The following is a 22,968-nucleotide window of genomic DNA, read 5'->3' on the forward strand; positions in this document are numbered from 1 at the left end:
CACCTGCACAGGGCATAAGCTTCTTGTAGATACTTAAAATTTCACAACTGGTGTTTATATAAGGGAGAATTTTTTTTACATTTAATGTGTCCTGAAGGAAACTGTTCCTTCCCCTGCAGTCTATCATGGCTAGTTCTCCATATTCGTATCATAGAAGACAGAAGGTGTGTTGAGGGGGCAGGGGAATGTGGGCCAGTCCAATACAATTGATCGATTGGAGGATGCCTGATGCTTTTGTGATCAATGGTTAAGTAGATTCCTCCTTTGTGGTCTGGACAAATAACTTTACTAAATGGCCATCCTCATTAGAAAATAAGCAACACAAAGAACAATGGGACCTGCATTAATTCATATTAATAGACGTTGACACGTTACTAAAACTTAGTAAAGAAGTGCTCTCCTGACTCAGAAACAAACACTGTGCATGCAGGTTACTCTTTTGGCATGGCCTAAAGATTAGGAGAATTACCAAAGCAGGTCGGTTATTGACATGTTGTGAAACAAAGTCTAATGTACCTGACACTCTGCATTTCACTCTCTTGGGTTGCAGCCAGAAATTTTAACTTGCAAAAGTCCGAGGCCATGCTCCGAAAGGTAAGAGACTTTGCTCCTCCGACTGATAAGATTACACTACAGGTCTGGGTAAATGGCAGATTTTCACGGATCTTATCGATCCCATAAGGACTAACTTTAAACCTGAGTCCTCTTCTTTTTTTGACTGCCGCTACTGCTGTCTGTATGCAGGGAGCCCCCCCCCCCCCACCCCTGTACTGACATAATCGGTTCTTCTCTGCCAGGTCCCACCCCCACAGGAAATGAATGGCGAGTCATAGAGGGCGGAACCTGGCAGAGAATGACAGGTTATGTCAGCGCAGGAACTCCCTGAATAATGACAGCAGCAGCGGCAATCAAAATATTTATAATATTGTACCAACGTTTGCCCCACTGAACCCTGAGAAGGGGATATTAGCGGTATATAAGACCTGAATTGAATTGAAACACAGTTTGTTGGGGTTGGGAGAGGGGAAGGGTAGGGGTGATAGTGGAAGTTGCTACACGGGTTGGGTGGAGGGAGCAAAGGAGGGACAAAGTTGGATATTTTCCAGGAAGGAGGAAATAAATAGTAGACAACATGGGGGGGGGGGGGGGGGGAATGGAAGAAGAAAGATGCTGGTGGGAATAACAGCTGGATTCATTTAGATCCAGCCTCTTTGTTAGGAATAAGTGCTGGATCCATCTAGATCCAGCACTGCTGGTGGGGATAATTGCTGGATCCGTGTAGATCCAGTCTTTGTGGTAGGAATCATAGGAGCCGGCTCTGTGGGTGCTTGAGCACCCCCAATATTATGAAAATTCCTTGTATGTGTCCAGGAAGGGGTTATGTCCATTGGGCTTAGCACCCCCAAATAATTTTGAAAAGTTGGCTCCTCTGGTAGGAATAAGTATAGGATAGGTCTAGATCCAGCTGTCCTGGTGGGAATAATGACAGCAGCAGAGGCAGTCCAACAAGAAGAGGATTTTAAGGTAGTCCAGGATTCATGAGATCCAGAAAAATCTGTTTAAAACCAAATTTCAAGGTTTCCAACACGTATTACACGCAGACAAGGGCTCTTAGAAAATTTCACGGCCATGTGAGCATGCAAGAAATGCACAGTGCCTGGTTCTGTGTGATCTACATTAATTCATATTTATTAGGCGAAGTGGGTGGGGGGAAAGGGTAGAGCAGGGGTGAAGTTGCAAAGTATGTTTTATACAATGTAATACTATGTAAATATGTTGCATTTTCAAATATACAGAAGAGCAGGGAAATGTCTCAAGTTTTAAAGTGAAAGCACATTAGTCCCTCCCCTCTCCAGCACCTCCAGGGATGCAGGGGAAGCAGCTGGGGGAAGGAGATAGGGAGGGTCTAATATGTGACTGCCTGCTTCCTCCTCTGTTCTTTCAGCCTGAGTGGCTGTACTTCATCTGATCTGTCCTGTTCCCCTAACAGCATGGTCATAACCTAGGGGTTAGAGCAGCTGGCTGAATCAGGAGGAGCCTGGTTCAAATCCCACTGCAGCTCAACCCTCCATTCCCTCACATAAAAACGTAAGGTAAAATTATGTATCATACCTGATAATTTTCTTTCCCTTAATCATAGCCGATCAATCCATAGACTGGTGGGTTGTGTCCATCTACCAGCAGGTGGAGATAGAGAGCAATCTTTTGCTTCCCTATATGTGGTCATGTGGTGCCGGAAATTCCCCAGTATGTCGATATCAAAGCTCCATCTGCAGGACTCAGCACTTAGAGAATTACACCCTCAAAGGGACACTCTGCCCAGGGGCTCACCACCGCCGAAGCGGGGGAGGGGAAATATTCCAGCGCACCATCACCGGGGCGGTGGGCGGGAAACTACACCCGCCGACGCGGGGGGAACTGGCTTATCCTGCTACCGCAACTGCGGGAGGAGCTGGCTTACCCTAACACCACTGAAGCGGGAGGGATACAATGCTACCCTACAGCTGCACGAAGCGGGAGGGAGCGCCGGCATAATTTAGTTATCAATCCAGCCACCGCCGAAACGGGGGGAGAGGAAGCAGTAGCTCACTGTAACACAAAATCGTCTCAACTCGAAGAGACTTCAATTGGAAGAACTTGAACACGAAGTCCTCGTGAACAGGAAATGAAGACTGAACTTGAACCTGAAATATAACCAGAACACAAACAATACAGATATCTGGGAGGGGCTATGGATTGATCGGCTATGATTAAGGGAAAGAAAATTATCAGGTATGATACATAATTTTACCTTCCCTATCATCAAGCCGATAAATCCATAGACTGGTGGGATGTACCGAAGCAGTACTCACCCAGGGCGGGATATGGAAATCCCTGAACGCAACACTGAAGCCCCAAACTGGGCCTCGGCCCGAGCAGCCACATACAAGCGGTAATGTCGTGAGAAGGTATGAGCCGACGAATAAGTAGCCGCTCTGCAAATCTCTTCCAAGGAGACAGAGCTGGACTCCACCATCGAGGCTGCTTGTGCTCTAGTAGAGTGTGCCTTCAGCTGAATAGGCGGAATCTTCCCTGCCGCCACATAGGCTGCCGCGATTGTCTCCTTGACCCAATGTGCCACTGTAGGCTTAGATGCCTGCAGACCCTTACGAGGGCCTGCGAACAGCACGAACAGGTGATCTGACTTCTGGAAATCATTGGTCACTTCCAAGTATCTGATGATGACCCGTCTAACATCCAGGTATTTGAGCGCAGGGTACTCCTCTGGGTAATCCTCCCTAAGAAAGGAGGGTAGGTAAAGCTGCTGATTCACATGGAATCGAGAAACAATCTTGGGCAGGAAGGAGGGCACTGGGCGAATCGATACTCCTGCCTCAGTGAATCGCAGGAACGGCTCGCTACACGAGAGAGCCTGGAGCTTGGAAACTCTTCTGGCTGATGTGATAACCACCAGGAAGACCGCTTTCAGCGTCAGGTCCTTCAGCGATGCCCTTGGCAAGGGCTCGAAGGGAGGCTTCTGCAAGGTCCGTAGTACCAGATTGAGATTCCACGTAGGCACTATCGAGTGCAGAGGGGGGCGCAGGTGATTAACTCCTTTGAGAAAGCGTACCACATCTGGCTGTGAAGCCAGGGAAGCCCTCTTCAGGCGACTCCTGAAGCAAGCTAGAGCCGCCACCTGGACTTTCAGTGAACTGAGCAACAGGCCTTTCTCCAGCCCCTCTTGCAGGAACGCCAATACTGAAGAAATTGGGGCAGTGAAGGGTGATACAGAGCCTGCCTCGCACCACGACGCAAAGGTACGCCAAACCCTGGCGTAAGTGGTAGAAGTAGAGCGCTTCCTCGCTCTCAGCATAGTGGCAATGACCTTGTCTGAGAAGCCCTTCTTCCTCAGCCGCTTCCGCTCAAGAGCCAGGCATTAAGATCAAAGGGGAGGGATCCTCCATCACCACGGGACCCTGATGGAAGAGGCCCCGCTCCGCTGGCAGCCGCAGAGGGCCGCCCACCGAGAGTCTGACTAAGTCCGCATACCAAGGACGTCTGGGCCAATCCGGACCCACCAGGATCACCTGGCCCGGATTCTTTGCCACCCGGCCTAGCACCCTGCCCATCATGGGCCAGGGCGGGAACACGTAAAGAAGCTCCTGTGCCGGCCACTGCTGGAGAACAGCATCGACTCCCAGAGATCGAGGATCCCATCCTCTGCTGAAAAAACGCGGCACTTGGCAATTGGCCGAGGACGCCATCAGATCCAGGCTCGGCCGGCCCCAGCGTTTCGTGATGTCCAAGAACGCCCGAGCAGACAGTTGCCACTCTCTGGGATCCAAGGTATAGCGACTGAGAAAGTCCGCCTTGACATTTATGACTCCCGCAACGTGGGCCGCAGACAGCTGTTCCAGATTCGCTTCCGCCCACAGGCATAGCTTCATGGCCTCCTTGGCTAGAGGGGCGCTCCTGGTACTTCCCTGGCGACTGACATAGGCCACAGCCGTGGCATTGTCCGACAGGACCCGTACAGGCCTCAGCACCAGTGCCGGGAGAAACTCTAGAAGCGCCAACCGAATGGCTCGGAGTTCCAGGAGGTTGATGGACCATTTCGTCTCTGCAGGGGACCAGAGCCCCTGCGCTGTCCGTCCCAGGCAGTGGGCTCCCCAGCCCGTCAAGCAGGCGTCCGTCGTGACGACAACCCACTCCGGGGTCGTAAGAGGCATTCCTGCGGACAGCTTGCCTGGCCTCAGCCACCAGCTCAGCGCCTTTCGCACCGCTGGATCCAAAGGAAGGCGTAGGGCGTAGTCCTCCGAGACTGGAGTCCACCGCCGCAGAAGAGAGTGCTGTAGTGGTCTCATATGAGCCCTGGCCCAGGGCACTACCTCCATCGTGGCCGTTATGGAGCCCAACAACTGCACATAGTCCCAAGCCCGAAGAGTAGAGGAGGCTAGGAACTGGTCCACCTGGGTCCAAAGCTTGACGCTCCGGTTGTCCGGCAGGAACACTCTGCCCACTTGGGTGTCGAATCGAACTCCCAGATACTCCAGGGACTGAGTCGGGCGCAGCTGGTTTTTCTCCCAGTTGATGACCCATCCCAGGGAGCTCAGAAGAGCAATGACCCTGTCTGTAGCTCTCCCGCACTCCGCATAGGAAGGGGCTCGGATCAGCCAGTTGTCCAGATAGGGATGGACTTGCACTCCCTTCTTGCAGAGGTAGGCCACGATGACCACCATTACTTTGGAGAAGGTCCGCGGAGCCGTAGCCAACCCAAACGGGAGGGCTCTGAACTGTCGGCCCAGCACTGTAAAGTGCAGAAAGCGCTGATGAGGCGGCCAGATGGGAATATGTAGGTAAGCTTCCTTGATGTCCAGGGAGGCCAGGAATTCTCCCTTTTTCACCGCAGCTATTACGGAGCGGAGGGTCTCCATCCGGAAGTGCCGAACTTTCAAGGCCCAATTGACTCCCTTGAGGTCGAGAATAGGCCGAGCAGAGCCTTCTTTCTTTGGCACCACAAAGTAAATGGAGTAGCGCCCCTTGCCAAGCTGATCTACTGGCACCGGGACCACCGCACCCAGGCGGATCAGGTTGTTCAAAGTTTGCTGCACGGCAGCTGCTTTGACCTGAGACTTGCAAGGAGAGTTTACAAACCCGTCCCTTAGGGGTCGGCAGAACTCTAGCTTGTAGCCGTCTCTAATGACTTCCAGAACCCAAGCGTCTGAAGTTACCCTGGTCCACTCACCCAGAAACGAGGACAACCTTCCTCCTATCTGCACTGGGCCATGGACCAGGTCCCCGTCATTGGGTACGCGACCCTGGGGGCGGGCCGGAGGACGAACCTCCTGGACGGCGGTCCCTACGAAAGGAATGCTGCTTGGGGGAGAAGTTCCGTTTGAAGGAAGCGGAGGCAGAGGAGGCCGACTTGCCCGGGCGATACTGACGGGCTTCCTGGAATCGGCCCTTAGAGGAACCAGGACGGGCACTGCCGGCCCGAGTCCTGACCTCCGGCAACCTCTTGCCCTTGGACGTGCCCAGCTCCGTCATGATCTTGTCCAGCTCGTCCCCAAAGAGCAGCTTGGCTTGGCGAGATTTAGAGGCATGGTCAGCAGACCAGTCATTAAGCCAGAGCCACCGCCGCGCAGAGACTGTCTGAGCCATACCCTTGGCCAAGGCTCTCAAAACATCATACAGCAAGTCTGCCAAGTAGGCCAAACCCGACTCCAGGGTCGGCCATTCCGCCCTCCAGGAAGGGTCCGAGGGTGGAAGCCCGCTGCAAAACAGTCAGACGCCCTAGCCACGTAGGAGCCGCAAACCGAGGCTTGCAAACTCAGAGCGGCCGCCTCAAAGGACGACTTTAAGGCCGCCTCCATTCTCCTGTCCTGGGTGTCCTTCAGGGCAGTGCCACCTTCCACCGGCAGCGCCGTTTTCTTAGTCAAGGCAGTGATTAAGGAATCTACCGTGGGCCAGACAAAGGCTTCCCGTTCCCCCTCAGGCAAGGGGTACAGATGGGACCTAGCCCTGGCTACTTTCAGGCTCGCCTCAGGGGCATCCCATTGCACTGAAATTAAGGTCTGCATGGCTTCATGAACGTGGAAGGTTCTAGGCGGGCGCTTCGTTCCCAGCATAATGGCGGAGCCAGTAGAGGCTGAGAGAGAGCCTTCCTTCGGAGAGGCAATCTTCAAAATGCTCATGGCCTGCACAAGCAGGTTGGGCAAATCCTCTGAGCGAAAAAGCCGCGCTGCAGAGGGGTCGTCCGCTCCATCCGAGCGAGGATCAGTCTCTTCCATAGATTCCGCTAAGGATCTCTGGGAGAACTCAGACACGCTGCCGTCATCCACGTCAGAGGAGACCGAGTCCCCTGAGGGTGGAAGATCCACCCGAGGGCGCTTAAGCATAGAGGCTCGATCAGAGAGGTGGGCAGGGGCAGTGTTCTGCATAAGAAAGGCCTGATGCAGCAGCAAAATGAACTCAGGGGAGAAACCCCCCAGTCTGTGCATCTATGCAGCCTGTGCCGCGGCCCTAGAGGCGCCTTCCATCTGTGCTCCCAGTAGCGGGGGAAAGGCATGTTGCGCGTCCAAAATGGCGTCCGGCGTGAAACTCCGAGGAGCCGCGCAGGAAGAATGGCGTTTTAATTTCGCTGACTTCTTACTGTCGCCCGATTCAAGGGCGACCAAGCTGTTAACGTCTCCCATCTCGAGGGCGGCCCAAGAAGAAGCCGACTGAGCCGCGTGGCCGGTCACGACCGGGAGGGCGGCCAGTGGGGGATGGGCGCCTAAGGCGGGAAAGGCCGCTGTGCCGGAGGAAAAACCGGTGAACTCTCCCAGCTCCGAAAGGGCACCCAAAAAGGGCAACTCTACCCTCGATCCCCCCGCTTCCCCGCTAGGTGCGCGAACGCGTTCCAGGGAGCAACTTTTCGCGCCCTTGCCATCCGAGGCCATAGCCACATGGAGACCGTTCGGGGAACCCCCTGCCCGCTAGTAAAAGGTAAAAATTACCTGCTTCTTGTTCCAAGCAGCGACGACTTGTTCCAGTGAGCAGCTGCAAATGGACGTCCTTTTTGAACGTTTAAATTTTTTTTTTTTTTTTTTTAACGGAGCCAGCGGGAGGGGGGAGAAAAGGAGGGACCTGGCACCACCAGGTTTGCACTTGCTCACGAAGAGCCCTCAACCCCAGGTACTCAACAAAACCTAAACAATTAGGCTTGGAGACCTAGCCAGAGCTGCTGCTGTGTGACCACCACCTGCTGAGATAGAGAACATACTGAGGAGTTTCCGGCAGCACATGACCACATATAGGGAGGCAAAAGATTGCTCTCTATCTCCACCTGCTGGTAGATGGACACAACCCACCAGTCTATGGATTGATCGGCTTGTTGATAGGGAATCTGTCTTAACCAGTGTGTTTTTTTCTAGCAAAAAGGGTGGGGTGATCACTGAGGGACCCACCCCATAATAGCCAGGCGTCCTGCAACACAGAATCTATGACAAGGCAGACTTGGTGTGTAGAGCCTGAGCTCTTTCATTAAAACTTGAGGTCCATGGGTCAATTTTAGCAGACAGTGGAAAAGGTGCTGGTACTCGGTCCCTCCAAGTACCCCCTCAAAAAAAGCCCTGGTGTTAACTCACATTGAGGTGTGTTAAAATATGAGTAGGCCTCATTGAGGGAGTCTTTTACTAAAGGTTAGCTCGCATTATCTGCAGCAGGGCCCAAAGGAATAAAATGGGCCCCGCTGCAAATAGACCCCCCCCCCCCCCCGAGTCTTATGGGGTTTATATTAAATAATAGTTTTAAAGAGCTTGATATACCACCTTTCAGCAATTATCAAAGTGGTTTTACAATGACAATATAAAATTTAAAACAGTAGACAAGAACGCCAGTTAAAAATAGGAAAGAACTCAATCACACAAGGCCAAACACTCCACAAACCTAAAAGTATATTAACAGAAGTTAACACATTAATGCATTATACATTGTAAGTCCACTGCAGACAGGAAAATGCCTTATGTATCTGAATGCAAAGGCGAGCTTCAAGCTGACTGGGGGTGCCAAGTATAAACTAAAGTACCCCTCCTTGGACCCAATGAAGGAACGTGCTCAGTACAGTGGCGTAGCCAAGGGTGGGCTTGGGTGGGCCCAGGCCCACCCACTTTGGGCTCAGGCCCACCTAGTACCAGCATAGCTATAATGTGGCTGGCAGGGATCTCCAAGCCCCACCATCCAAAAACTCCCAACAACTGTCCCTCCTGCATATCTTGTAAATAGCAGATCTTCGCCTGCAGTGAGCAGTGACTGATGCATACTGCTCGCACCAGCCCCATAGCCTTCACTCTGATGTATTCTTGCCTAGGCGGAAACAGGAAGTTGCATCAGAGGGAAGGGTATGGAGCCAACATCAGCTGTGTGTATTAGTTGCTGCCTGTTGCCGGTGAAAATCTGCTATTTAAAAGGTATGCAGGAGAGGGAGGATATTTGAGAGACCATATGGCATGCAGGTGAGAGGAGAGACCACGTCATCTGTGGGATGAGGTGGGGTTCTTCTGCCCACCCATCTTGGGCCCAGGCCCACCCAAAATTGGGTGTCTGGCTACGCCCCTGGCTCAGTACCTACGGAACTGGCTCCTTTGACTGTAAAGGACCTGCTAAGCTGCTAATGATAAGTTATGAGTAGTGTTTCTTCAAAGGAGTGGCCTGGCGAGTGCAAATAAGTTTTTAAAAACATTTTTTTGTGAGCAACGCTTCTAAAATGTATAAGCAATCGCTCATGCGTTCCGTTTAGAGGGAACATTGGTTGTGAGGTAAATTGAAATCAGTAGGAGAGGGCGTCTTCCGTGCTGAGCCTTTGTGCCTATAGTGGGGGGGGGGGGGGGTATGTCTGGTGTGGCACCGCCACTCAAGCTGAGCGATGCTTGTGAAAAAGTGTCACTGGGACAGAGAAGGCAGTAGGCATCCCCTTTTGGTGCAGCACCCCTAAGCAACTGCTTAATTTGTCTAGTGAGAAATTTGGAGCTGGTGACCCAGAAGCATTTTTTTGCTGGCTTCCGAATGTGGACTCCACCCTCAGTGGTTTCATCTTCCTTGTTTTAACAGCATATTGAGTTTCGCAAGCACATGGATTTAGACAACATCCTTAAAAACTATCAACCCCCAGAGGTGAGTCCTCTACATGGCTTTTCATCTCTTTCCTGCTTTTCTCACTTCTCCTGTCTCAGCTAATGCCAAGGGCCCGATGTTCAGCAGTGATTCTCACCTTGATTCATATATTTCTGGGCTCTATCTGGTTTTATTCATACTTTATTAATCCCCCTCCCCACCCTCCAGTTCAGATCTGAAAAACCCTGTAAATTCAGTCTTAAATTCAAATCTGGATTCCCCCAATAATCACCCAACCCGTGGAATTTGCTGTAACGAGCATTGCTCGCCTCCTCCCACGATGACCCGATCTCTCTTCGTACACCTTCTCAAGGTTAACCACGTTGGGCCAGTGTGGGGTCTTAAGATGCTCAAGGTCGTGCACCAGCCCAGCCATAACCTTGAGAAGAAGTAAGAAGAGAGATACAGTCATTGCAGGGAGTGAGGAGGGGGAGGATGGAGGAGAGCAATGCCAGTTACCACGGGGGGGGGGGGGGGGGGGGGGCAGAGCGGAGGAAAGAAATGATGTTGCCATTAATAGCTCATTCTAGACTCCAGAGAACCCACTGGCCCTGATATTCAAAAGGGTTTAACCAGGTAGGACAGAATCCTGCTCAGTTAAACCCCACTGAGCAACCTGGCACCTGATATTGAAGTTTCTATTAAAATTCAGCGGCACGGAACTGGTTAATTCTGCTGATATCGCCACTAGCCAGCCATCTCCTAACTGGTTCAGCCGACTGGCAGTGATTTTCAGTCCGCTAACACTTAAAGTTGACCGGGCACTGATCTGCATGTCGGATGGTGCCTGGTTAACTTCCAGCTGACCGCTGAGACTCAGGTATTCAATGTCATGAGCCCCACATGCCCTGGAATTGAATATTCAGAGTCGGTTCAGCCTGCGGCTTTGAGCGGCCCAGACACCGCATACCACCACAGGCTGAATATTGGGCAGATCATTTCTAATAATAGCCCAGGCGTTTAAGCTACTGACAATCAGGCTCATTTTCAAAGGAAATGGACGTCCAAAATGTGACATAAATCGGCATTTGGACGTCCATTTCTCAGAGATGTCCAAATCGGTATAATCGAAACCCAATTTTGGACGTCTTTATCGGAAATCCGTCACAAGGCCATCCAAATCTCAAGGGGGTGTACCGGAGGTGAGGTTGAGGCGGGACTTGGGCGTTCCTAAGACTTGGACATCTTTGAGCCATAATGGAAAAAAGCAAAGACGTCCAGCACTAGAACTTGGACGTTTTCACCCAGACCTGTTTTTATTACGAATAAGGCACAAAAAGGTGCCCGAAATGACCAGATGACCTCCCCTTACTCCCCCAGTGGTCACTAACCCCCTCACACCTTCAAAAAACATCATTAAAAATATTACTTGCCAGCCTCAGATGTCATACTCAGGTCCATGACAGCTCATGCAGGTCCCTAGAGCAGTTTTAGTGGGTGCAGTGCTTCAGACAGGTGGACCCAGGCCCATACCCCCTCATACCTGTTACATTTGTGGAGAAAAAAGTGAGCCCTCCAAAACCCACCACAAACCCTCTGTACCCACATATAGGTGCCCCCCTTCACCCGTAAGGGCTATGGTAGTGGTGTACAGTTGGGGGTAGTGGGTTTTGGAGGGAGTTTGGGGGGCTCCGCACACAAGGTAAGGGAGCTGTGTACCTGGGAGCATTTTATGAAGTCCAGTGCCCCCTAGGGTGCCCAACTGCTGTCCTGGCATGCCAGGGGGACCCATGTGTACTACAAGTGCTGGCTCCTCCCACTTCCAAATGGCTTGAATTTGGACATTTTAGGCTTGGACGTTTATACGTTTGAAAATGGCTGAAAATCAAAGCGTCCAAATCCAAGGACGTCCATGGTATTTTTGAAAACAAAGATGGACGTCTTTTTTCGAAAAAGACCTTTTCCCCACCTCCGAATGTGGACGTTTTACAAAGACGTCTAAATTTCAACTTAGATGTTTCTTTTGAAAATGCCCCTCAATATGTCTGACGGCAACCACTGGCAACTGGCTGTGCAAAATTAGGCCTTTTGTTTTGCTGACCTAATTTTAAAAGTATAACTTTATTTGTTTCAGACCCAGATGCACAAAAATTAACAAGCCAGCAACATGCGTTTTATACTGGTTGTGGCCAGTTAAGCGAGCACGGAGTTCAGCGAGACATGCACAAAGGGGCTCTTTTCCTGTCACGGTAGCAGTTAGCGATAATTGCATGCTAAGTTATTTAAATGAGCTACTCACCATTCAAATGTGCATTCCGAGTAATGCACAGCAATTTTCCTAGCGATGCACAGAAAGGACAGCCTCCCCTAATGATGAATTTTTAACGGGTGGTCAGGAGCTGTCGGTACTGCCTGGCTGGAGCTGTGAGAGCTGCAGACCATCCATGTCGCAATATTTTTTTATCTTAATACTGGTGCTTGGATTAGGTGGAACGGCTTCTGACGAGTCCGAACAAGCTGTGGCCTTTGCTTGAACTGTCCTTAAAATAAAGCTTTTTTTCTTTCTTTAAAAAAAATACATGTAGGATGTTTTGTTAGAGAGACAATACTTTGGTGGTGGAGATGCTGTGATATTAAAATTCAAGTCACACGGCGGTTTTTATAGGGTGGGAGGGAGGCAGCAGAGCAGCTCTTCATTACACAGCAAATGGCTGTCTCAGGCTACTGCCACATAAACATTTGCTGCGCTCTCCAACATCTCACTCTGTTCAATCACAGGATTGTCTTCTCTCCACACAACCGGGCTTCTTTTACCAAAAATAAAAATCAGAATATTCCTATTACCGGCAAGCCCAGATCCCGTTGAGAAGAGACAGCCAATGTGCAGATATTGGTTGCTCCTTCCAAATAATTCAATCGTCAAAAAAGGCTACAAGCTGCGATTGGCTGTTCTGCGCATGTTCGGCTGACTGAATGGCTCCCCCCCCCCCCCCCCACTGAGCTGCTCGCTGTTTTAGCAAGCAGTTCGTTAGCAGCCTGCTTGTTCTGAGCATGGCTGGCTATTTCCAACTTGGTAATTTTTACCGAGTTGGAAATAGCAGTCAGTGCTTTAACGAGACTTTAGTTCATCGAGGCCTGAGTGGCTGAATATTGCTGCAGAGGGCTGTATGAGTGCTGGTCCTGCCTTTACACGCATAAGTGAAGTTCTACGTTTGCCACCTGTTGGCAAATGCATAACTCACTTTATTCCAAACTCCTGGGGGGTGATATTCGGTGTACATAAACCCTTTAGTTGTAGGTCAAGTAAAAAGATTTTTTGGAAATAAGTAGATGAAATGGAGAAGAATAAAGACGAGGTGCTTTCAGGCCGTGGCTGAGAGCAGCTTACGAATAGCTTACCGCCGCGGTCTGAACTCAAGAGTTCAGAGAATGAGCCTCTTGCTGGTTGAACACTAGTATTGCTGCCTGATTTCTGTAGCATTTCTCATGGAGACAGAAGCCCTGAAGCCAAGATGTTCCCCTTTTCATCCCCATTTGCCCTCTCTCCTACCAGTTGCCCTCCTTTAGTGATGTCATAAATATATGGGGGGAGGAGGTTGCACCTGCTGTGACTGCTGCAAGTGGCTATTGGGCTCATTTTCAAAACAGAAAAATATCTAAAAAGTGGCATAAAGCACCATTTGGATATTTTTCTCACAAAAACATCCAAATCAGTATTTTTCCAAACCTATTCTTAGACATTTTTCTATGAAGTCCATCAGAAGTGCGTCCAAATCTCAAGGGGGACTTACAGTGGTGGAAATAAGTATTTGATCCCTTGCTGATTTTGTAAGTTTGCCCACTGACAAAGACATGAGCAGCCCATAATTGAAGGGTAGGTTATTGGTAACAGTGAGAGATAGCACATCACAAATTAAATCCGGAAAATCACATTGTGGAAAGTATATGAATTTATTTGCATTCTGCAGAGGGAAATAAGTATTTAATCCCTCTGGCAAACAAGACCTAATACTTGGTGGCAAAACCCTTGTTGGCAAGCACAGCGGTCAGACGTCTTCTGTAGTTGATGATGAGGTTTGCACACATGTCAGGAGGAATTTTGGTCCACTCCTCTTTGCAGATCATCTCTAAGAGTTCTGGGCTGTCGCTTGGCAACTCGCAGCTTCAGCTCCCTCCATAAGTTTTCAATGGGATTAAGGTCTGGTGACTGGCTAGGCCACTCCATGACCCTAATGTGCTTCTTCCTGAGCCACTCCTTTGTTGCCTTGGCTGTATGTTTTGGGTCATTGTCGTGCTGGAAGACCCAGCCACGACCCATTTTTAAGGCCCTGGCGGAGGGAAGGAGGTTGTCACTCAGAATTGTACGGTACATGGCCCCATCCATTCTCCCATTGATGCAGTGAAGTAGTCCTGTGCCCTTAGCAGAGAAACACCCCCAAAACATAACATTTCCACCTCCATGCTTGACAGTGGGGACGGTGTTCTTTGGGTCATAGGCAGCATTTCTCTTCCTCCAAACACGGCGAGTTGAGTTCATGCCAAAGAGCTCAATTTTTGTCTCATCTGACCACAGCACCTTCTCCCAATCACTCTCGGCATCATCCAGGTGTTCACTGGCAAACTTCAGACGGGCCGTCACATGTGCCTTCCGGAGCAGGGGGACCTTGCGGGCACTGCAGGATTGCAATCCGTTATGTCGTAATGTGTTACCAATGGTTTTCGTGGTGACAGTGGTCCCAGCTGCCTTGAGATCATTGACAAGTTCCCCCCTTGTAGTTGTAGGCTGATTTCTAACCTTCCTCATGATCAAGGATACCCCACGAGGTGAGATTTTGCGTGGAGCCCCAGATCTTTGTCGATTGACAGTCATTTTGTACTTCTTCCATTTTCTTACTATGGCACCAACAGTTGTCTCCTTCTCGCCCAGCGTCTTACTGATGGTTTTGTAGCCCATTCCAGCCTTGTGCAGGTGTATGATCTTGTCCCTGACATCCTTAGACAGCTCCTTGCTCTTGGCCATTTTGTAGAGGTTAGAGTCTGACTGATTCACTGAGTCTGTGGACAGGTGTCTTTCATACAGGTGACCATTGCCGACAGCTGTCTGTCATGCAGGTAACGAGTTGATTTGGAGCATCTACCTGGTCTGTAGGGGCCAGATCTCTTACTGGTTGGTGGGGGATCAAATACTTATTTCCCTCTGCAGAATGCAAATAAATTCATATACTTTCCACAATGTGATTTTCCGGATTTAATTTGTGATGTGCTATCTCTCACTGTTACCAATAACCTACCCTTCAATTATGGGCTGCTCATGTCTTTGTCAGTGGGCAAACTTACAAAATCAGCAAGGGATCAAATACTTATTTCCACCACTTTAGGTGTTTTTCAGCCATAATGGAACAAAACCAAACCATCCTGAACTAAAACTAAGATGTTTTGGGTGCCCCATTGTTGCAGGAATTACCACTTTTGTTAGCAGAATCTGTGGTACTTCAGGAGTCAAACACCACACACCAGAATGAGAGAGAAATCTTCTTTATTTGCCAGCAAACAAAGTAGGACATCAGCTCTAGCTCTCTTCTTCTCTTTCTCAGCTCTCTGTGTCTTGTGGCTTCTGTCTCAGCTCCTTCTCTTCTCTTCTTCTCTTCTCTCTTCTTCTTCTTCTAATGTAAGCTGCTTCTGCTCTCAGTTATATACTATTCCTAAACCCCTTCTAGCCCCCCTTTCTCACCAGATGGTAAAGAATAGATTGATTACCCTGCCTTGAACTAATTATCTCTATACATTACTCCAAAATATCAGTTACATAGGTTTGAGATATTTCCTAAACTGACCTATGACCTGGGCCTCTCACACTAGACAATGTGGCACCTATCTCTTGCATTTTATTATTATATTCTCATATTCCCAGTCATAGCTTCAACTGGGTTCATTTAGGGGCTAAGGGGCCAGTCTTGCTTAATGGCACAGTCCTACATTTATTATTACTTTCAGAAAACCAGTCCTTCACTTAGCTATAATTAATCAAGGAGAAGACTTTTCCTGACCTCTTTCACCTAGCTAGGACTGTGGATAATTCAAACCAGATGATGACCTTTTAAACTGCAATCTTACTTGAAAAGTAACACTGAATTGAAAAGATATTCTACATAGAGAAATAGAACTTATTAATTACACAGAATAAAACATATTCTAAAATAAGCAGAAATCAGAATTCCTTATAAGACAAATTCTAAATATCAAGAATATCTATATCTAAACTATCTCCTTCTAAGCACTTTAAACTAATCTTTTTTAAAACTGTAGTATGCCCTGCTTGCTGATCCCCTCGAGATTGAATGGTATCCAGATGTGGTAAATAATTACTTCTCTCTGACCTTTCTAACCTTTAGTCTAGCAAAAGCTAGACTCCTGAGCAATCCAAACCAGATGGCATTCCTCACTTGCAGGACTGAAAAATTAAAATAGAATTAACAAATATGACTTCTTTGCCCAAGCTGCCTCATTCCCCCCTTTGAGACTAAAATCAGCTTATGCAGAGATAAGTCTCACAACTCAAACTCTGGGGATTATAGTGATGCCAACTCCATACCTCCTCCTGGGGCATAACTTCTAGGAATAGGCTTGTGAATCACCATTACCCTACTCGTTAAGGTCCGACGGCATACTGCCGAATCACATGAGGCCAGGAAACAAAACAACAATCCTGCTAAAACTAAGACTATTAGGGAAATGAACAAGGGACGTATCCATGAGGTCAATGACCACCACCAGGAGGTAAGGTCTAATCCTCCTCGGTAATCCTCCACATTAAGACTAGCCAACTGTAGGACTTTATCCATAGCATGCCTAACTACATGCGTCCTATTTATGACAATAGTACAGCACTCTGAAGAATTGAGCACTGTGCAGAGGCCACCCTGGGCTGCAAAGAGGTAGTCAAGGCCCATACGGTTATACCGAGAAACTACACTTAATTCATTAATTTGATCCTGCAATGCATTGACTACCACGTTCAGCTCATGAACTAAAACATGGAGTAGGGACTGAAGTCGCCGGGTAGCCATGCCTAGTTCAGTAATACCCGCTACCGGGCCCCCAATTGGAATCCAGGCCGTGGCAGAAAGGGCCACAAGTCTCTTTTTAGTCAGAGGATAAGTAGAGTTGATATACTGGAGGGCTAATTCAATCGCCTCATCCTCTGTGGCAACGGAGGAGGGTAAGGACAAGGCCTCTCGCTTAGAGCGGTGCGGGGATGATGGCCTGAGAAGAGGAATAACTTTAGGAAAATAATTCAAGGTTACCAATACACAAAAATCATACGTGGGGGGAAGAATCATGTGGAGGACATTATCACAGAGCCAGTAATGGCCAAGGAGAGGGTGAGGGAAGTTCCCAATAAATGTTGGCTCAGGCTGGACAAGGTACTTAGGATGCCCATAATGCGAGCCCCTATCCCAGGGGGAAAGAAGACGAAATGGAGACTTTGCACACCATAGGTGCCAATCCCCAATTGTGACAGGCTGCTCATTTGTTATTAACTCTTCATACCCCGGGGACTTATGAAAGTAGAAAATAAGCCGGGACACTATAGTCCTCTCAGTGGTACGCTTAGGAGCCAGATAATCACCTGGGTCATAATCTACAGGTACGGTAGTAGGGCACATAGGAGTACCTGGAGAGACTAACCACATAGATTCCCCCTTCTCTGGGAGCACATTGGTATAGTTACAGGAAATGGGAAGAACAGTTGAGATGTTTCTTGTTAAACAAAACACTCCAGAAGCTGGATAGGGAGATGTAAAGACTGGCCGTAGAGAAGATTCAGTGGGGGAAGTAGCATTATAAAAGGACCACCAAGTATAATCCTGGCTCCAAGGGCCTGAACTCGAAAAGTAGGGAGGTATAAGAGCTGTAAGCGGCACAGGGACAGGAACAGCTGGGACATCTGTGGTATAAGGAGAAAATCGGGAACACACAATACAAGGGGAAGTAATCTTTGCCTGGCTAATTAGTTCCTGGACAGAATGTAGCCAAAGGTTGGAGCGAGTTGGGGTATTAGGAAAAAGGAGGCAAGGAGTAGAAAACAACAAAAGCACCCAAACTACTAACATTTTCTCTAAAACAAATACAGCAAACTAATTAAGCAATAATATTCCAACAGTCTGTGCTAGTCACAGATTACTCTAATATAATGTTCTCAGTCTTTGAGTTCTTATACCAGTTGGGATAGAACCTCAACTGACAAGGATCAAGCTCTCAAATTCCAGGAAAGCCAGAATCTGGGCAAGAAAGAGTCTCAGTATGAAGCCGAAGTCCAGCAGCTCCTGCGGTATGCAGTTGACCCTTCTTTTCAGCTAGTAGATTCTTTGGTTCAGGTCAAGCGCAACTTCAATGGCTCCGCTGGATCACTTTCTGCTCTCCACTGTTTAGGCTCGGTCTGATCCGTGCTGGGCTCAGTCTGGTCAGCAGACTTAATTCGAGACCAATGGACCCATGGAGTTATCCCTGCGACCTTCACAGCTGTAGGGGTAGAAAGCAAAACAGTAAAAGGTCCTTTCCACCGGGGCCCCAAAGGCTGGAGCCTCCAGTCTTTCACCCAAACTCTATCCCCTGGCAGGAAGGAATGTACCTGAGCCTGGAAGGGGACAGGGTTTATTTCTCTCACATAAGACTGAAGCTCAGAAATTATCCTGCCCAAGAGGGCTACCTGCTCCTGCACCTGGGCAGACCCTAAAGTCCCTATGTCTCCCTTAATTCCCTGCAAAATGGGTGGGGGCTTCCCATACACAATTTCAAAGGGAGAGAGGGCTGTTCCTTTAGTTGGAGTGCATCGGAGGCGGAAGAGGGCTAGTGGCAGTGCCTGTGGCCATTTCAGTTGGGTTTCCTGACAAATCTTTGCTAGGCTATTTTTCAAGGTTCTGTTTGCCCGCTCAACCTGCCCTGAACTCTGGGGACGGTAGGCACAATGCAATTTCCAGGTAATGCGCAATGCGCGGGACAGGGCCTGAAGTGTGGCTTCAACAAAGGCGGGACCATTATCTGAGCCTATGGCAAGGGGCAGTCCATACCTGGGGATGACATCCCTAAGGAGGGCTCGAGCTACTTCTGTGGCTTTCTCAGTGACTGTAGGGTATGCTTCCACCCACCCAGAGAAAGTGCAGACCATGACCAAGAGGTATCGGAGCCTACCGCTCCTGGGCATTTCTGTGAAGTCTATGACTAGGGACTCAAAGGGTGTTAGTCCTCTGGACTGAACTCCTGGAGGAATACGGGGTCCCTGACGAGCATTATTCTGGGCACAGAGAGTACATCGGGCAGAGGCAGTGGCAACCAGACTATCCAATCCTTCCAAGACCACTACTCGACTGAGTAGGCGGGCTAGTGCTGTTTTCCCTAAGTGTGATAGGTCATGAGCTTGAGACACTACAGGCCAAGCTAGGTGGCGTGGCACCAGAACTCTGGTATCAGGGAGATGTAACCAACCATCAGGTCTCCTTACTGCCCCTTCTTCTTGAGCCCATTTCTCTTCCGTTTGGGTGTACATAGGCGTCCATTCTTGCAGTCGAATTTGGAACAGGGGGGTCACAGTACCTGCTGGGGGTCCTCGAGCAGCTTCCTTGGCCACCCGATCAGCATGGCGGTTCCCTCGGGCCACTGGAGTATCTGTCCTTTGGTGTCCCCGGCAGTGAATGACAGCAACCTTCTTAGGGGCCCAAACAGCCTCTAGCAACTGAAGTATTTCAGGTCCATACTTAACAGGTTGGCCTGCGGCATTTATGAGTCCCTTTTCCTTATACAAAGCTCCATGAGCGTGTAAAGTTGTGAAGGCATACTTGGAATCAGTATAAATGTTGGTCACCAGTCCTGCTGCTAGCTCCAGAGCTCGTATGAGGACCACAAGTTCTGCTTTCTGGGCTGAAGTTCCTTGGGGCAGGGCCCTTGCTTCTATCACCTTGTCCTCTGTCACCACAGCATAACCTGCCAATCGCTTGGAGTTCTCCACGTAACTGCTTCCATCTGTGAAATAAATTACATCTGGGTCCCTCCAAGGAACATCTTTAAGATCTGGTCGACTGGAGTACACTTCATCCATGGTTTGGATACAGTCATGATCCGGTGGTCCCTCAGATGCTGGCAAAAGAGTGGCGGGATTGAATGTAGCCACTGTTTCCAAGTGTATCCGTGGATTCTCACACAAGCTGGCTTGGTACTTAACCATACGGCTATTTGTAAACCAGTGATTGCCCTTGTACTCCATGAGGGTGAGAACTGCGTGGGGGACTTTGACAACCAGTTCTTGCCCCAAGGTCAACTTGTCAGCTTCCTGGACCAGTAAGGCTGTTGCTGCAATGGCCCTCAGGCAGGCTGGCCATCCTTTAGCCACTCCATCCAGCTGTTTAGACAGGTATGCAACAGGCCTCTGCCAGGATCCCATCATCTGGGTCAGCACACCCAGAGCAACCCCCTGTCGCTCGTGGACATACAGTGAGAAAGGTTTCTCCACATCAGGAAGACCTAACGCAGGGGCTTGGAGTAGGGCTTTCTTTATGGCGATAAAGGATTGTTGAGCAATAGGTCCCCATTCAAATGGTTCCTTTTCACCCCCCTTTGTGGCCTGGTAAAGGGGTTTCGCCATCAGTGCAAAATTCGGAATCCAAATTCTGCAGAATCCGGCTGCTCCCAGAAATTCCCTAACTTCCCTTCTGGACTTGGGTTGGGGAATTGCAGCAACCGCTTGCTTCCTACTGACATCCAGTCTCCGACTTCCCTGGGAAATGCAGAAGCCCAGATACTTCACTTCTGACTGACAGAGTTGGGCCTTCGAGCGTGAGACCTTATAGCCCGCATCCAAGAGTAACTCCAGCAATTCTCTGGTAGCCTCGAAACACTCTTCCTGGGTCACTGCTGCAATCAGGAGGTCATCTATATACTGGAGTAAAACTCGCCTGGAAGGCTCAGATTTAAAAGTCTTAAGGTCTTGTCCTAGGGCAGTCCCAAAAATGGTGGGGGAGTTTTTGAACCCCTGTGGCAGGCGGGTCCATGTATACTGAAGCTTCTGTCCTGTTACTGGGTTTTCCCATTGAAAGGCGAAAAGCAGTTGACTGGCGGGGGCCACCCGAATACAAAAGAAGGCATCTTTTAGGTCCAGTGTCGTGAAATGGGTAGCTCCAGAAGGTATCAATCCCAGCAGGACATATGGATTAGGCACTACAGGGTGTAATGAAATAGTGGATTTGTTGACCACTCGTAAGTCTTGGACTGGCCGGTAGTCCTCAGTCCCTGGCTTCTGAACTGGCAACAGTGGCGTATTCCATGGAGACTGGCGAGGTCGAATAATTCCATGGGATAACAGACGATTCAGATGTGCTTGAATCCCTTCCAGAGCCTTTCAGGGAATTGGGTATTGACGAAGACGGATTGGCCGGGCACTTGGAAGTAAATCTACATGAACAGGAGGAATATTTCGGGCCAACCCTGGGGGATTATCTTCTGCCCATACCCCATTGACCTGGAAGCTGTCGGCCAGGGGTAGGTCAACTTGGCCATGCGACTGATGCAACCGCCATTCTTCTTCAAGGGGGCAACAGAAACTCAATATGCCCTTAGGGCTAGATGTCGGGGGCCGAAAGGAGACTGAAGTCTGGCCATCTGAGTCAAAGGAAATTTGGGCCCTGAGCTTGGACAGCAGGTCCCGGCCTAACAAAGGGATTGGACAGTCTGGCATATACAGGAATTCATGAGTGACTGTGTGTGAGCCTAATTGGCATCTACGGGTCGTCAAGAAGGGCCTCCGGTTCTGCACCCCCGTGGCTCCCACCACTCGGACAGTTTTTCCAGACACAGGCGCTAATCGCTCCGTAACAACAGAATGTTCAGCTCCTGTATCAATCATGAATGGAATTGAGCGGCTCCCTATGGTTAACTTGACCATGGGTTCCTGGGAGCCCAGTTTGTAGGAACCCGGTCTGTCCTATTCATCCCATTCTGCCATCTCGGCTATCCCAATGATGTCAGATTCAGAAGGCTCATACCTTCCCTCTCGAACTCGGCCTCGGCTTCCTCGATCTCCTGGTCCCCTTCTCAGTCCCTGGCGCCTCTGGGGGCATTCATCTTTCCAGTGCCCTCTTTCCTTGCAGTAGGCGCACTGATCCCTCTCCAATCGTGGTCTGGGATTCTCCCCTCGTGGCCAGGATTGATTGAAGGAATCTCGGGGCCTGGCTGGCGGTCCGGGGTCCCACTTTGGCTTCCCATTGGCTAGAGGTCGACCTCGGTTAAGGGTGGAATTAGTAATGGCTGCCGCCAAAAGGTCGGCCTTCTTCTGCATCTTCCGGTCAGCCTCTCGGCGCATCTCCTGATCCCTATTAACAAAAACCTTTGTTGCGATCTCAATTAGCTGGGTGGTATTCATCCCTGCGAATCCCTCCTGACGCTGCAACTTCTTCCGGATATCTGGCATACTCTGGGCCACCAATGCACTATTCACCATTCTCTGGTTTTCTAGTGCCTCAGGGTCAAATGGGGTGTATGTTCTATAGGCTTCAATTAGTCGCTCTAAAAAAGCCCCAGGGGATTCAGTTGCCCCTTGGAGAATTTCAGAGACCTTTGCCAGATTAATGGGCCTCTTTACGCCTTTCTTCATACCTTCCAGCAAGTCCCGGCAATAGCCAGACAACAGTTCATAGTGCTGCCCATTATTTGGATCCCAAGCTGGAGCTGCGCGAGGGAACCGAGTTCTAACCCATTCCTCTAGGTCCTGTGTCCCCTCGGGGGCACACGCTCGCGTGATGGCCTCAGCATTTTGTAAAATCTTCCGCCTCTCCTCAGTTGTGAAGAGGGTCAGGAGAAGCTGTTGACAATCAGTCCAAGTTGGGTTATGGGTGGCCATAATGCTAGCCACTAGGTCCACCACTGCCTGAGACTTTTCAGTATAAGAGGGGTAATGCGTCTTCCAATTCAGGAGATCGGTGGTTGTGAAGGGTACATACTGGTAGGCCTGTAAAACCTGACCCTGATTATTAGGATCCGGTCGAGTGGTGGTTACCTGGCGGAGTGGCAGAGCTCTCGAGGAGGTGGGAATGGAACCTGAGGTAGAGCTAGGAGCTACCCTCTTATCATGCTCAAAGGTGATTGCAGCGGGTCTAACCCATTCAGGGGAGGTGTGTTGAACCCCTGAGGGATGAGGAGGGGTACTCATAGACTGAGAGGTGATCACAGGTGATTCAGTCCATTGAAAGGGATGCTGAGCCCCTGATGAGTGGGTAGGGGTACTAGAGGGAGAGGCTGGGCTGTCGGGAGTTGAGGAGTCAGGGAGTGCAGCCCAAAGCGGGTCTTGGGAGGTTAACAGGGGAGGATGTGGCAGAGGAGGGTAGAGGCTGGCTGAAAGGTCCAACC

General features: G+C 49.7%; 1 protein-coding gene across 2 annotated transcripts in view; it reads left to right on the forward strand.

Annotated features, from left to right (window-relative positions):
• The window catches only part of SEC14L2 (SEC14 like lipid binding 2), a 92,019-nt gene that overhangs the window by 16,270 nt on the left and 52,781 nt on the right, over positions 1-22,968 (forward strand). The window contains exons 3-4 of one of the 2 annotated variants that reach the window (XM_030217962.1): positions 551-594; positions 9,571-9,633. In XM_030217962.1, the coding sequence (XP_030073822.1) occupies positions 551-594; positions 9,571-9,633 (107 nt within the window). The remainder of the gene's footprint in view (positions 1-550; positions 595-9,570; positions 9,634-22,968) is intronic. The other variant, XM_030217963.1, reaches the window with a different exon arrangement.

Source organism: Microcaecilia unicolor, chromosome 11 (assembly GCF_901765095.1).
Source record: "Microcaecilia unicolor chromosome 11, aMicUni1.1, whole genome shotgun sequence".
NCBI classification, from domain to species: Eukaryota; Metazoa; Chordata; class Amphibia; order Gymnophiona; family Siphonopidae; genus Microcaecilia; species Microcaecilia unicolor.